This window comes from Urtica dioica, chromosome 1 (assembly GCF_054948205.1).
Source record: "Urtica dioica subsp. dioica isolate 48M chromosome 1, U.dioica_male_clone48M_v1_H2, whole genome shotgun sequence".
Classification (NCBI taxonomy): Eukaryota; Viridiplantae; Streptophyta; class Magnoliopsida; order Rosales; family Urticaceae; genus Urtica; species Urtica dioica.
This window is the reverse complement of record NC_142756.1, coordinates 47,822,724-47,839,497: the sequence shown is the minus strand read 5'-3', so window position 1 is coordinate 47,839,497 and position 16,774 is coordinate 47,822,724. Positions and strand designations below refer to the sequence as shown.

Sequence of the window (16,774 nt, the reverse complement as noted above, 5' to 3'; positions counted from 1 at the left end):
CCACTTGGAACTTGCCATTTCCAGCAAAGCTTGCTTTACAGTACCTGTAATCACATACAAACCCACATGTGAGAAAAATTATCTAATAATTAAATCTAACATTATAGAAATTATCTCACATACCTTGCTGAATTCTTAAGCTTCTCAATCAAGGCCAATATTCGGTGACCAATTGGTCTATGCCATTTCTCAACCTCGGCCCTTTCTTTTGTAAACCGACACATGAGCCAGAATCATATCTTCTCCAACAAGGTAACAATAGGCTTGTCCTGGGCAGGCATGATAGCCGCATTAAAGGTCTCACACAAGTTGTTGAGTAACATATCACATTTGACTGCATCTTTGAAATGTGATTTTGTCCACTCCTTTAGGTCTTTCTTCAACAGCCACACGTGTGCCTTATTATCCTCTTCTTTTAACTCATTCATTCTCTGATTAAATTCTTCTCGTGTTGTGGCTCGTGCACATGCCCACAACATTTGTTTAAGCAATAGACCGATGTGATCCTTTTTGAAGTTGGCGTGCAAATGCCTCACAAAAAACCTTATCTCTGCTCCACGATAAACATCAAATAATGCCTTCTCCAACCCTTTTTGTCTATCGCTTATCATCGTGAATCTACTTGGATTCTGAACATCTAAATCTTCACTCAAAAGCTACAAAAACCAAGTCTAACTAGAGGTGTTTTCTTTCTCCACCACAGCAAAAGCCACATGATATTGTGAGTTATCAAGATCTATACCTATAGCGGCAAGCAACATTCCCTTGCAATACCATTTTAGAAAACAACCATCGAACCCTAACAAAGACCTACAAAAATAATTAAAACCAACATATATTAGAAGCTTTACATCCTGGCCGTTCAATTTAAATTTAACGTCCAAAGTACTAACGGCCCTACGAAATCATAACATCAAGTACTTTTGCCACGGAAAAAAAAGTTTAGGCATATAAGTATCGTTTTGAAAAACCTTTAAGGATTTTTGCCGCTATTAACTCTTTTTTATAATGAAAAACGTGTTTTTTAAAGTTTGAGAAATTTCGAGTAATTTTGTGACTAGTTATATCGCCCTGCTAGTTTAATTTATTTACTCGTTTCGTTTTATGTTTGTTGTTATTTTCTTTTATACCATGATAATACCATATTAATAAAATACATATAAAAGCTTTAACAACTCTCTAAAACGTTCCGTTACACTAGATTCTTTTTCGCACTCAAAGTCCGAACTTTAATTATTTCAGTTTTCTTCAAGCTTGAGAAAAACCAGCAGTAAAAGTGGCATAACTCTCTGCTCAGAATTCTAACTTTAATGATTCTTAAATCAAATTAAAGGTCTGTTTGTCCTCTTTCCAATGCAATTAGTTTTAGGTCAAAAGGACAAAAGAGTCTCCAGTTATGGCGATTTTACTCTGAGGTGCGTGGCTGTTCCAAATGTCCAGTTTTTTTTTAGAATTATTGAATTCCGAATTTAGGACCCCACTCCATGAGTTATAGAACTCAAATGAGAAAATTTCCTTGAGAAAAATTGTTTATTTATAAGATAATAAACATAATGTGAAAGATAAAAATGTTTTGATTTTTGAAAGTTTAATTGAAATTGAATTTTTACAAACTAGTTTTAATTTTTAAAAACCGTAGTTTTTGCTTTCAAACTTGAAAATATTTTGTCATCCAAATGAAATAAGTTTTCAAAATGTTTTCAAAACTATATCTATATCACATATGTTCAAAATATATATGCGCTTGAAAATTTGAGTGGGAGGTCTCCTCGTAGACGAGCCGAAAAATAAAAGATGTGTAATCTCAAAGTTTCAAGTGTTCGAGTGAGTTGAAGTTCACACTTCCCTCGTGCACTTTCCCGAATAGAAAATAGAAAAATGTCCGGGTATGTACCTTGTGCTTTGTGCACTAACACTGCTCTTCTTTGAACATGAAGATCTAGGATTCCTTTCTAGAAGTCCACTCTATCGCTCTATAACTAGGAAATTTGTTTCCGAACTTATAAGAGATGATGTGTCAACTCCAAAAACTAAGTGGGAGGGTTACACTTGTTGTTTGTAACCCACGATCCCCAACACTAATGAAAGAAGAAAGTAACGTGAGACTAAGAGTCACTCTTGTGGCCCTCTCTTCAATGAGAGTACTCTATGGCGTTTTTGCTTCGATCATTGCTCAATGATCTACGTCCGAGAGTGATACGATGAAGACAAGGCCTCGTCTTGGGGGATTTTTTTTTTCAAAGTTGACCTTTTGGACTAAGTGGTTGGTTGCACACTTAGACTCAATCCCTAGTAATAATCCCTTGAGGCTCTGCGAAAGGGTGTGAGTGATCAAACCAATTTAAAAGGTGGCTAGTCAAAATTGGTGTATTGACATCTTGGCTAAGCATTAATGATGTGTCATTTACTTATAAAAGGAGATTTTTTTACGGCCTTCTCTTGAGGGAGTAGATTATCATTTTGTTTATAACACCTTTGGATTTTATCAAATGTTAAAAACTTAAATCCTAAACCAAAGACTAATCATAAACTTGTTTCAACTCTTATAGGCAACATGTCTCTCAACCCTCGCTCTATCATTATTTCCTCAAATAAACTCAAAAGCGAGAACTACGTAGATTGGAAACGTAACCTCGACATAATACTTACCATTAACAACCAGTAATGGGTACTCACCACCCCGTGTCCTCCTCTGATGAATGATGATTCAAGTCAATAGGACAAAGACACCTTAGCGGTCTGGCTTCGATCCGATGAGATTGCGAGATGCTATATATTAGCATCAATGAACAATGTATTGCAACAACAACATCGTGACATCGAGACTGCCACCGACATGCTCTACAATCTCCATGAGATGTTTGGAGGGCAAGGGTGTCAAGCAAGGCAACAAGCAGTCCGATAGTTTATAAACTGTCGCGTGAAGGCTGGGACTCTTATCAGGGACCATATGATGCTGATCATTAGTTACCTAAATGAGATGGAAATCCTAGGATCTGAGATTGACGAGGAGACCAAAATAGATGTGATCTTGGAAACACTCCCCGAACCTTTTGATACCTTCAAGCTGAACTACTCCATGAACAAGCTAAAGTACACTGTTACCGATCTTATGAAGGATCTTCACACTACTGAAGCTCTCACTAAGAGAAAGAGGAATCAAAGATAGGCACATGCTACTGAGCACAAAGCCTCCACTTCTGGATCTAAGAAGAGACCTCACAAGGCTGAGAAGAATAACTATCCTGCCTATCTCAAAGCAAAGGAACATAGTATTGTACTAATTACTTAAGCATGCTTAGTAGCTGATAATGTATCAACGTGGATTCTTGACTCCGCTGCTACAAACTATATTTGATGCTCCTTAACTGATTTTAGGAAAAGCAAAAGCTTAGAGGATGGCGACTTCTGCTTCAAGTGGGGTGATGGAAGCGTGGTATCTTCAAAGGCCGTGGGATCCGTGACGCTGTCTTTTGAAGACCGCACTTTAAATTTGAATAATGTTTATTATGTTCCTTCATTTGGGAAAAACCTAATATTTGTTGCTCAACCTTTCGAGAAAAATTATTGTTTAAAGTTTATAAAGAATGGAATTCGTATTTATTTTTAAAATTCTTTTGTCACTGATGCATGTATGAAGAAAGGTCTTTTTTACATTTATCCCACTCAACCTTCTCTTTTAGACACTGAATTAGATATAGATCTAGTTAGGGAGCCAAAAAGGATCAAACTATCTGATCCTTCCAATCTAACAAACTCAACATATCTTTGGCACTTAAGACTTGGTCAGATCAGTCTAGACAGGATTAAGAGACTTGTGAGGGACGGTCCACTCCAAGCCTATGTAATAGGTTCACTACCTACTTGTGAATCTTGCATAGAAGGAAAAATAACTAAGTGACCTTTCTCCGATAAGGGTCGAAGAGCCACCGAGTTGCTGGAACTAGTACATTTTGATGTATGTGGTTCCCTCAGTCAACAGGCACGTGGAGGATACGAATACTTCGTTACCTTTAGTGATGATTACTCATGAGTTTGATGACTTTCTTAAAGAAGTAGGTATCGCTTCTCAGCTTACCGCACCTGGCACACCTCAACAAAACAAAGTGTCAGAGAGAAAAAAACCAAACTCTTATGGAGATGGTTAGATCAATGATGAGTTACTCATCACTCCCTCTTTCCTTTGAGGGATATGCCCTCGAAAAAGCCGCTTACATTCTGAACTAAGTTCCGTCCAAAACGGTTCCTGGTACTCCTTATGAACGATGGACTGGCTGTAAAGTAAATCTTGGCCACATCCAAATTTTGGGTTACCGTGCACATGTGTTAAGGCAAAAGACTAGCAAGTTGGCTAGTAGGTCAAAATTGTGTTTGTTTGTTGGATATCCAAAGGAAACCAAAGGTTTCACTTTCTATAGTCCCGAGGACGATAAGACTTTCGTTAGCACGAATGCTCGTTTCCTTGAGGAGGACTTTATGAAAGATCTAAAACGGTTCCTGGTACTCCTTATGAACGATGAACTGGCCGTAAAGTAAATCTAGGCTGCATCAAGATTTGGGGTTGCCCTGCACACGTGCTGAGGCAAAAGACTAGCAAGTTGGCTAGTAGGTCAGAATTGTGTTTGTTCGTTGGATATCCAAAGGAAACCAAAGGTTTCACATTCTATAGTCCCGAGGACGATAAAACTTTCGTTAGCACGAATGCTCATTTCCTTGAGGAGGAATTTATGAAAGATGTTAAACCTAGAAGCAAAATTGTGCTTGAAGAAAAGTTGGGTGAGGAAGATTCTACCTCATTTGTAAGAACTGTTCTTACCCCAACTGAAACACAACCTAACTCATCAGAACCTCGTCAAGTAGTACTTCGACATAGTGGGAGGGCTACTCAAAAGCCTGACAGGTACATGTCTTATGGAGATACTCTCATAGCCGTCTCTGACATGGATGACTCTGTTTCCTATAGCCAAGCGATGGCTTGTTCTGAATCAAACATTTGTCTTGATGCCATGAAATCTGAAATTCACTCGATGTATCTCAACAAAGTCTGGAAACTTGTAGACCTTCCTGAAGGGAATAAACCCGTAGGGTATAAGTGGATATACAAGAAGAAAAGGGGTCCGGATGGGAACTTCGAGACGTTCAAAGCACGACTAGTGGCTAAGGGTTATACCCAAAAAGGAGGGATTGATTATGAAGAAACCTTTTCGCCACTTGCGATGCTTAAATCCATCCGTATACTTCTATCCATAGTTGCAGCTCTCGACTATGAGATCTTGAAAATGGATGTCAATACTGCCTTCCTCAATGGCAATCTTGAGGAGCGCATTTACATGACTCAACCAGACGGTTTCATGGAAGAAGGTCAAGAGACCAAGGTTTTTGAGTTGCTTAAGTCCATTTATGGATTAAAGAAAGCATCTAGGTCATGGAATATTAGATTCGATGAAACTGTGAAGAGCTTCGATTTTGAGCAGTCAATAGATGAGCCGTATGTTTACAAGTTAATACACGAAGGCAAAGTTGTGTTTCTGGTGTGATATGTCTATGATATATTACTCATAGGTAATGATATGGGTAAGTTATCTGAGGTTAAGGCCTGGCTAGCAAAGCAATCCAATATGAAGGATCTAGGAGAAGCCACATACATTCTAGGGATCCAAATCTTTTGAGATCGGAAGACCTGGACTTTGTCGCTCTCTCAAGCATCTTATATTGATAAGGTCATGGATCGTTTCTCGATGCAAGACTCCAAGAAGGGCCAAACACCCTTTAGGCATGGAGTCTCACTCTCTAAGGACCAGTCTCCCAAGACTGCACAAGAGATTGAAGACATGAGGAAAATTCCTTACGCCTCAGCCGTAGGAAGTCTCATGTATGCTATGTTTTGCACTAGACGTGATATTTTCTTCGTAGTTGGCGTAGTTAGCCGTTTTCAATCCAACCCTGGACCCGAGCACTGGATATTTGCTTCGTATCTTGGAAGAACTAGGAACATGATGTTTACATATTCATATGACGGGATATACCGACTCTGATTTTCAAGCGGATAAGGATTCCAAGAAATCCACTTCGGGATCTGTGTTCATCCTTAATGGTGGAGCTGTTATGTGCAGGAGTATTACGCAATCTTGCATTGTTAACTCCACAATGGAAGCAGAATATATGGCTGCTTGTGAAGCCTCCAAGGAGGCTGTATGTCTTAGAAAATTCCTTAAGTACTTCGAAGTCGTTCCAAACGTCGAGAGCCCATGACCCTTTATTGTGATAGTAGTGGGGCTGTCGCTAACTCAAAAGAACCTCGAAGCCATAAGCGCTCTAAACATATTGAGAGGAAATACCATTTGATTCGAGAGATCGTGCAGCGCGGAGACGTGGAGGTGATGAAGATCTCAACGGTGGAAAACCTGGCAGATCCATTCACCAAGGCCTACCGAACAAGGTCTTCGACCAACACAGGAGGGATTAGGCATAAAGGACTATACACATCTTCTTTGCGTCAAGTGGGAGTTTGTTGTCAATGGTGCCCACAAGAAGAGTTGTAGTCTTTACTTATGTACATTTGATGTAATAAGGTCTCACGAAGACTCTTGCTTGTAACTACTTATTTATTAATAAAGTTGAAACGTTCATTCATTTTTCCTTGTCTGTTAGAAGATTTATGATAAAACCTTAGTCTTTAGTCCGTAAACAAAAATAACAAAATATGAAGAGACAAATGTAGATTTGCATGAACAAACTCTTCATGGTTTGCTGAAAACAATATATTTGCAATCTAAGGATCAAAGGATTATTGATCTCAGTACGATTGTTAGGAGAATCTATGATGTCTAGTTATGGGACATTGAGAGTTGGAGACTATAGTTCATCTATGTACCTTCCGAAGGTACTGAATGGACCAGTGCACTTCTAGAGACAAGATAAGAACAAACCATTTAACCTCTTACGTCTCGAGATGACTACGTATGAATTGCATCATGCTTACCTCAATCCTGAAATGAGACATGTCATTTCATAGCTTACGTATTCTCATTTGAGAAAGTCAGAGTTCGGATTCACTATGTGATTCCGAACAGGACCGATTGGTGAAGTACTAAGTTATGAAGATGTCATGTGTAACTTTGTTGAGTTCTCATAGATATGGAATTCATGTTTAAGATTGCTGAATTGAAATGTATATCACCTCATGCTTTGTTCCTTGGAATGTGAATAAATGAACTGGCCAGTGTCCAAATTAAGTCATGACTCTTTTGGATGAATCATTTTGACTTGTTAGTTCCTCGTCAATACATTGTTTCTAACTTATTCATATGCGACAAAGGAGTTGAGGAAATAACAGCTAGAAGGGTAAAATTGTAATTTTGTAAATCTCGACTAGCTGATGATATTCATGAAGGATAAACATAGATAATATTCAGTGGATCCACTCATCACAGTTTAGTTAAATTATTGAGTACAAAATAAATTCATTTTAACCGAGAGATTCTCAGTGTCAACTCTTTAGTGGAGTCAGTTGACATTAAGCTAAACTTGGAAAAGGTTTGTGAACTTTTGAGTCCAAGCATTTTAGCTCAAGCTTTGTTCATTAGGATCCATGAAATCACTATCACAAATCATATCGAATAGGAATACTTAAACTAGAAGCTAAGTCAAAACAAGAACGAGACAAGCTTTACGAAAATTGTCTAAAGGGTAATTTTGTGTTTTTGGACATAGAGTGAAATGAATGTCAATAAATTTTTGACATTGTCATATGATGACTTAAACCACTCGGCCAAGTTGAATAATTTGGGCCTTGAGGATTAATTTCATTTCATGGAATTTTACTTGAAAATTCTTAATGGGCCTTTCTTATATTGTCATGAACAAATGGAGAAAAATCTAGAAACACCTTCTAGAAGGTGTCTTAGCCGTCAAATAAAAGGAAAAGGAAGACCAATTTTGTGCATTAATGTATCAAGATACTTGCCAAAAGAAAAAGAGTAAACAAATTTCCTCTAAGGGGAAATGAAGTGGGCGGCCAACATGAGTCGAGGGAGAAGCAAGATAAAAGAGGAAACAAATCCAAGGACTTGCATAACATAGGTTGCACGTCCAAAGCCAAGAGAAAAAAGGCAATATTTGCTCATAAATAAGTGATATTCTATAGAAGAGTAAACTACATTTATGAAGGTAATCCATCCCCTATAAATAGAGGCCTCATTCTCATTGTTTTCTCATTCCAAAGTTTTAGAGATTGAGATCTTCTCTCTCTAGAACACTTGGCCGCCCCTCCCCTTTCTCACTCTAAGTTTTCTTTCGTTTTTGTTTTGGCACCTAGGTCCACATTTGACCTAGTGTTTTAGCTCTTCGACTCTTAGACTTGTTCTTGAGTCGTCGTGATTAAAAGTGTCCGCACACTAATTCCTTTCTTTCTCGAGTGATTCTTGTGATAGAAACTTTCGTGGTTGCTCGAGTTCCCGAGCAAAGAAGAGAGACGAGCTGCGTGGGGAGATTAACGTTTCAACTTTCCTAAGGCTTCTTAATGTTCAAGCTTCACAAAGGTTAGTAAATAAATACTTCTCTTTAATAGTTTTAATTTATATGTACTTGCTCTTTGTCTAGGTTAGTAAGATCGTTTTACTTGTTTAAAAGAAAATTTTTAAATTCCGCTGCTTGCTCGAAGCGTTAAATCTTTTCTTAACCCTAGATCAATTATAACAGATAGAACTATAGAACTATAGATATTTCACAAGCCGAAGAATGAGGCCTATACAACAAGCCGAAGGTGTTGTTCCAATTATCAAATGTTTTCACATTTGAACATAAAAATGCAAATGATAATGATAAGTACTAAAAATCACATTCTTATGAATATGATAACTCTCATTTACAAATTCATCTTTCTTTATTTTCGGAATATTTGGAGGAAAAACTTCAAGTGGCTCCTTATTTCTCATTATGTTTTTAGTCTTTTAGTTATAAAAGCAGCTTGTAGTGCTCTGACTCAAGTATTTGTAGCACTCTGGGTTCGAGTGGCATTTCACGTCTAACCACAGCTCATCCGCTGATTCTTCAACATCAGTCGGTTTGGACCTCCACTTAGTTTCACCCAAGTTTCATCCTGGTCATAGATAGATCACCAAGGTTCGGGTCCATAAGCAGTGACAATTTCCCTATGAAGACTCGCTTTCGCTACGGCTCCGGTGGGTTCCCTTAACCAAGCCCCTGCCAATGAGTCGTCGGCTCATTCTTCAACAGGCACGCGGTCAAAGTCCCTGGCTCCTCCCACTGCTTGGGAGCTTACATGTTCTATTTCACTCCCCGATGGGGGTTCTTTTCACCCTTCCCTCACGGTACTACTTCACTATCGGTCACCCAGAAGTATTTAGCCTTGCAAGGTGATCCTTGCTGATTCACACCGTTTCTGGTGTTTCAGTCACCTTTCAATGGCTACCTTAATTATGTGCGAATCCCCTTTAATGGCCCAGTATCACGATATCCAACTACCGGAAGTAACTCTTGATTATAGATACAGCTCTCTTTCATATAAATAACTATGTCTGATGATCGGGTATTCTTCATGTCATTTTATTAGTATTTAGTGTCATGTCCACCATTGGAGACTGGATAATTCATCAAGGTTCGGGTTCGTTCTTACATCTCGTCATGTTTCTAAGAAGAGAAGTGTTAGTGCATAAAGGGACAAGGTACATACTCAGACATTTTCCTATATTTTCTATTCGGGAAAGTGTATGAGGGAAGTGTGAACTTCTAACTCATTCGAACACTTGATGTTTGAGATTACACATCTTCTTGCAGTTTTTCGGATAGTCTATGACGAGACCTCCCACTTAAATTTTCAAGAGCAAATAGATTTTGAACATAAGTGATATAGATATAGTTTTGAAAACATTTTGAAAACTTATTTGATTTCGATGATAAAATATTTTCAAGTTTGAAAGTGAAAACGGTTTTTCAAAATTCGAACTAGATTTTGTAAAAGTTCAATTTAAAGTAAATATTCAAAAAAATCAAAACGTTTCAATCTTACACATTATGTTTATAATACTACAAAAAACATTTTTGCTCAAGGAAATTTTTCCATTTGAGTACTAGAACTCTTGGAATGGGAGCCGGGATTCGGAATTCAAAAATTAATTTTCAAGAAATCCTGGAAACCCGGGCAACAAACACCTCGGAGTAAAAATGCAGTAAACGGTGACTCCGATGTCTAATTGATCTAATTATAACTGTTTTGGAAAGTAAACTCACTGACCTTTAATTTGGTTAAAGAACCATTCAAATCCAAGTTCCGAGCAGAGAGATGCGTCCCTTTTACAGTTGGTATTCTTAAGCTCAAGGAAATCTGGACAGAAATTCGGTCGGGACTTAAGTGCAAAAGATTTGAAGTGTAACGGAACGTTTTATTGAGTTGTTAAGTCTTTTATATGTGTCTTATCAACATGGTAATAGTATAGCACAAAAAAAGTAACAACAAAAATAAAACGAGCGAGTAAACAAGCAAAGCAAGCAATACAATATTACTTGTCACAAAATTACCCGAAATTTCTCAAACTTATCAAAATGTGATTTTGATTATGAAAACATTAAAAACTTTTAGAACTGATTCAAATTTGTTTTAATATCATCCGAAAAGTGTAGAAAATCAATATGCTTTTTAATTTAAAGACACGAGCAATAAATTAAAAAAAATCTAAAATAACAATTCTAGAAAATCTATTACTCGAGTAAATTCAAGAAAACGATTTTCGAACTCATATTTCAAATTATATGCACATGCTAATACTTTGACCATAGCTCTAATACCATTTGTTGGAATATATCTAGGATTAAGAAAAGATTTATCGCTTCTATCAAGTGGCGGAATATAAAATATTTCTTTAAAAACTCGTAAAACGTTTTTACAATCTAGACAAAGTGCATGAACATATAATTTAAAATTTTAAAACTACATTTAATTTTTACTCAGTACCAACCTTAAATGGAGCTTGAACGTTGAGAAGCCTTAGGAAGGTTGAAACGCTCGTCTCTCCCACTAGTCTTCTTGAACCTGTGAGCAACCACGAAAGTTTCTACCACTAGAGTCTTTAAAGTTTAGACTGGATTTAGTGTGTTGGCACTTTTAAACACTATGACTCAAGAACTAGTCTATGAGCCAAAGAGCTAAAACAAAACGCTAGGGCTAACGAAGACCTAGGTGCCAAAACAAAAGAACAAGAAGAGATTCTAGAGAGAGAGAGGGGCGGCCAACAACTAGAGAGAGAAGCTCTCAATCTCAAAATTGTGTGTTGTGAATTGTGAATGAGATGGGGTACCCGAATTAAGGCTACTAGGTTGTTTTTCTGGATGTATTTTATGGCTGCCGGCATTAGATGGATAGCAAGATCTAAATACAAGATTTGTACTGCTTAGTAATAGAATCGAAGATGTAGAGTTTTTTGGCATTAAAGATCTATAACTAGCATGAAACATAATGTCACCGTACGAAATGACGCATCGAAGATGCTCGTAGAGGGAAAGAGAATGTGACTCGTACCGCATCGAAGATGCTCAAGGATTATTACGAGAGGTATCGATGTCACTTGCAACTTTCATGAATTCTGTTATTCATTGGTAGAAGCGGACAAGAAACAGGAGGTGCTATAATAAGAAAGTAGTTTGGTTTGAAGTCAATGATTGATGTGATGAAGAAGAATAATGCCGAAAGTTGATCGAGATATTGTCCTATGTATGAGTTAATGGTATTTCAATGACAAGATAGCAGCAAGATACTTATAAACTCCTATCTATAAGAACAACAAATACTAAAGCAGTACAAAAAACTCTAACTGCGGTTAATTAAATCGGTAGAAATACTAGACCAAGTTGCTATTCGGGGAAGCCAGCCTGTCATGGGCCTCTCACCGATACCTTTATTTCATTCTCTCGTAGGTCACTCATTGTATTCTTTGGGTTGTTTGTTGTCTGGTTTCAAAAGAAAAATATTGGAACTATATGATTCTGTATAATATGATTTTACCAACTCATGTGTACCAGATTATGGTATGTATTTAATGCTGGAAAAACAAACCTTTATTCTATGGCTTTAATATCATGACTATACGGAAAGGTATGAACCACAGGGCAGAAACCCAACATTATTTTATTCAGAACTCCTATAAATACCGTAACCCAATGAAATCCTCTAACATGAGCTATTAATGTATGAGCTTTCCGAAGTTAACAAATGAGTTATGAGTCTTTCTATCCCTATCTAGTGATGGTATCGAAGCGTAGATACTGATGGTATAACTCGACAGGAACCAGCTACATGCCCATCATTATTCCGCCGTAGGTCTTGGAATGTAGCTGCATGGTATTGCTGTGGCTCTTCTATAGTGCCGAAAAAAGAGGTTGTCTTATAAGTTATTATAGAGTTATAACAACAAGACCATACGATAGTAACAAGATTAGTATACCATAGCTAACCGTAGGGCTAATACGGATACAATACGGATAGGAATACTCTAGGAAACAGGCAACAACATTAAACAACATTCATCTGCTGTAGGGGTCTTAATGCCATTGAATGCAGTTATCTTGGTTCTAGAAACAAGATCATCCTTAGTTTGGCCCGTAAGTAAGAGATGCCGTAACGGACGAGTGGATCTTTCAAAGTAAACCTCGGATAAAAAAGAAAGAGCGTATACAAGATTGAAAGAGCGGATAATGCGTCTTTTATCAAAAACAATCGGTGCATTTTATACACCGTGAAACTTTTAAACAAAAGCTGTATATCGGTATGAATATTAACGATGTCTCCGAGGGAGATACCACCCTTCAATATTATGACCATGAACAACAGTGTGAAGCGACTTGTATAAATATGAGATTGGGAGGCCCATCATCTTATTGTAGTTGCGGACTGCATTTGATATACAATAATTCAGAATAAAAGCATGCTTCATCCGTACGGCGGACAGTGCATGCTGTTGTATGCCTTACCGGCATCTTCCGTTTTTCCCGTGAACTTTAAGGAAGGTTCCGGGTGCATGCAACATCAAGACAGCAAGAACTGGCATTCTAGCATATACCTATTGGGAGTACGGCTCGGTGTTGCTATAATGGGTATATGTTTCTTGCCGTCAGGATCCGTGGAGGATCTTCGAGTACCTTTTAAGCCTCTCTCAAACCATAACAACACCTATAACGATAGAAGATCAGGACATCATATAACAAGATGCATCTATTAGGACTAGATGTAAATTGAAGTTAGGTTTTATCCCAACTCACCTTGACGGCACGGCTCAAATAAATGAGTCGTTGGGGATTCCACAACAGATCATTGTCCTCTCGTATGGTACCTCGAGTCTAGCATCTCCGAATCATACCTCTTCCATACCTCGAGTCTAGCATCTCACTCTGTTCGATACCATTAAGGTCCTTCTTTCACTTCATTAATCAAATGCCAAACTCAATCACAAGCTATAATTTATAGGAGGAGGTTTGCCTTGAAAAGGTAGTTTCCTCTTTTCCATTGAATATCAGATATTCATGAGGAAATCCTTGTTTCCTCTTTTCTCCCCTCTTGCACGTCCGACATGCCTTGATGGGACTTGGATTTGTTTCCTCATTTGCTTTTCCTCTCTCCTTGGCCACCCATATGAACTCCTTCTAGAGGAAATTTGTTTCTTCTTTTTCTTTTGGCAAGTATTTTCATACATCAATGCACAATAAATCTCTTTTTCTCTCTATGTTGGACGGTTTTGGAGCTTCTAGAACAAGCTTCTGGATGTTTCTTTATTTGTTTATGACAACATAAGAAAAGCCCATTTAGAATTTTCACATAAAATTCCATGAAATGAAATTCAATCGTCAAGGCCCAAATTCTAAAGTTGGCTGTGTGAGATGAATTCATTGTCATCATATGACAATGTCCAAAAAACTTATTTATTGACATTCATACCATCCTATGTCCAAAAGGAAAAAAAATACCCTTTACACAATTTTCGTAAAACTTGTCTAGTTCTTGTTTTGACTTAGTTTTCATGTTTAACTAATCCTACTCTAATGACTTGTGGTAGTGACCTCATGGATCCAAATGAACAAAGCTTGAGCTAGCATACTTGGACTCAAAAGTTCACAAACCTTTTCCAAGTTCTAGCTTAATGTCAACAAACTCCACTAAAGAGTTGACACTGAAATCTCTCGTTTCAAATGAATATATTTTCTACTCAAGAATTCTACTTAATTGTAATGAGTGGATCCATTGAATATTATCTATGTTTACCCTTCATGAATATCGTCAACTAGATGGGATATATAAAATTACCATTTTACCCTTCTAGTTGTTATTTCCTCAACTCCTTTGTCGCTTGTGAATAAGTTAGAAACAATGTATTGACGAGGAGCTAACAAGTCACATTGATTCATCCAAAAGAGTCATGACTCAATTCGGACACTGGCCATTTCATTTATTCACATTCCAAGGAACAAAGCATGAGGTGATATACATTGCATTTCAGCAATCTTGTACATGAATTCCATATCTATGAGATCTTCGAAAAATTGTTCATGACATCTTCATAACTTAGAATTTCACCAATAGGTCTTGCCTATATTACATAGTGAATCTAGAACTCTGACTTTCTCAAATGAGAATACGTAAGCTATGAAATGACATGTGTCATTTCAGGAATGAGATAAGCATGATGCAATTCATACGTAGTGACTCCGAGACATAAGAGGTTAAATGGTTTGTTCTTCTTCTGTCTCTAGAAGTGCACTGGTCAATTCAGTACCTTCAGAAGATACCTAGAAGAACTATAGAGTCTCCAACTCTCAATGCCTCATAACCAGACATCATAGATTCTCCTAACAATCATACTGAGATCAATAGCCCTTTGATCTTTAGATTGTGAATTTACTGTTTTAAGCAAACCATGAAGAGTTTGTTCATGCAAACCTATATTTGACTCTTCATTTGTTGTTAGATTATCATAAAACTTCAAACAGACAAGGAAGAATGAATGAACGTTTCAACATTTATTAATTATTCAGCAGTTACAAGCAAGAGTCTTCGTAAGACTATATTACATCAAATGTACATAAATAGACACTACTACTCTTCTTGTGGGCACCATTGACAACACATTTGTTGTTAGGTTTGTTTAAGGACTAAAGACTATAATTTATCATAAAGCTTCAATCAGACAAGAAAGAATGAATGAACGTTTCAACTTTTATTAACTATTCAGCAGTTACAAGCAAGAGTCTTCGTAAGACTTTATTACATCAAATGTACATAAGTAAAGACTACTACTCTTCTTGTGAGCACCATTGACAAGACAAGAGACATTATTTGCCGCATTAGCATCCTGACACTCCACCGCTTCCGCACGCCGCGCCACCTCGACCCCGAACACGTGAAAGTCGGATGCAAGTTGCACCGCCTCAGCCTTCTCCCAAGCAAGCCAAGCGACTTTCTCCGCTAAAGAGTCGCGCTTGCGCTCCGCCCGAACACGTGCAGCCTCGATCAATCGTCGTGAGTTGGCCCTGCACGATGTTCACCTCATCCGTCCGAGTGTCTAATTTTCGTTCGAACCTCCCCCTCGGAAGCCGTGCGGTCCACAGACAGCTCGCTTGCCATCTTTGCGACCGACGATTGAGCAGGATTTCATCGGTCACGGACGACTCCCAACTTCACGCGAGTCTACTAAAGTTCCTTACGAAGTCTCGCAAGCTCTGCCCTTAAGTGGGGACCCCGTCTCGACCCGAGCTAGCTGAGATTTTGTTTAAGCCAACTCCTCTTGGACGAGTCCTATACGGTGAAAAAAAATTCGAGAATGACCTTTTCACCCCACATAGTATGTCCCTAACAGTGATCAAAGGCACGAGTTAACAACACGTGACTCGCGTCAAAGCCGTAACAAAAGGAACGAAGGGAACTTACCTTATGAGCGTCGGCTACACTGTTTTGGAAGAATTCCATGTCGTTTCTCGACATAACATCCCTCCACACCTTCAGAGGAGATTCTTGAAGGCGTTGAGAACACTCGCCTTTGGCTTCTATGGCCTCCATCCAGTGTGCACGATCCGAGAACAAGTCACGGATAAGGCACTCGAGTCTCGAGAAGACTTCCACCAGGTGCGCCCTAGCCCTTTCTCTAGACGAAGAGCCTATAAAAGCAAAAAAAAATCAGACCACTGATCAAATACACAAAGTCACATAAGACGAAAACAAAATTACCTGATAAACCGATACTCAAGGGAGACGACGCAGCGCGAGAGATTTCCTCCGCTCGCGAAAGGCTCCCAGGGCCGAGAAGGAAAGACGGGAAACACCTAGTCGACGCCATCAACTCCTTCGAGTGGAAGCGCTCGCTCGCCTACTGAGCATCCGACATGCCTTGGATCGCCTCCACAACATAAGACTATCTGGGCCCGCGTCGGCTGAAAAGTCAGCCAAGGAGCTAGTACGGAGAGATGCCGCTCAAAAGGCCTTAGCTTAGACCCACACACATGCCTTCGTGCTAGTGGTCTCAGTATCGGTGATCTACTTGGTGTTACGATGGTCATGAGCCATATGAAACCCGGGCCTACCCAATAGCGAGAAGACCGTGACGAGACTGTGAAATTCATCCACGGTCATGGCACGCTTCATGTGGTTATACCACTCCATGTGGCACATCGCAACAAAGCGGTAGAAAGTCGAGCTCATATGACTAGAATACACCCCCAACCACACGAGGAGCTACTGGACGATGCGCTGAAAGGTCAAGCGCAGCCCGCACTA

At 38.6% G+C, this 16,774-nt stretch overlaps 1 protein-coding gene across 1 annotated transcript; it reads right to left on the bottom strand.

The window, feature by feature from the left end:
- Positions 1–233: 233 nt before the first annotated feature.
- Positions 234–16,699, bottom strand: LOC149407978 (uncharacterized). The gene is made up of 5 exons (XM_089622905.1): positions 16,549–16,699; positions 15,932–16,158; positions 12,985–13,073; positions 743–810; positions 234–643 (listed from the first exon to the last, which is right to left on the bottom strand). The coding sequence occupies exons 1-5, from the start codon at positions 16,697–16,699 to the stop codon at positions 234–236; spliced, it is 945 nt and encodes a 314-aa protein (XP_089479031.1).
- Positions 16,700–16,774: the final 75 nt, after the last annotated feature.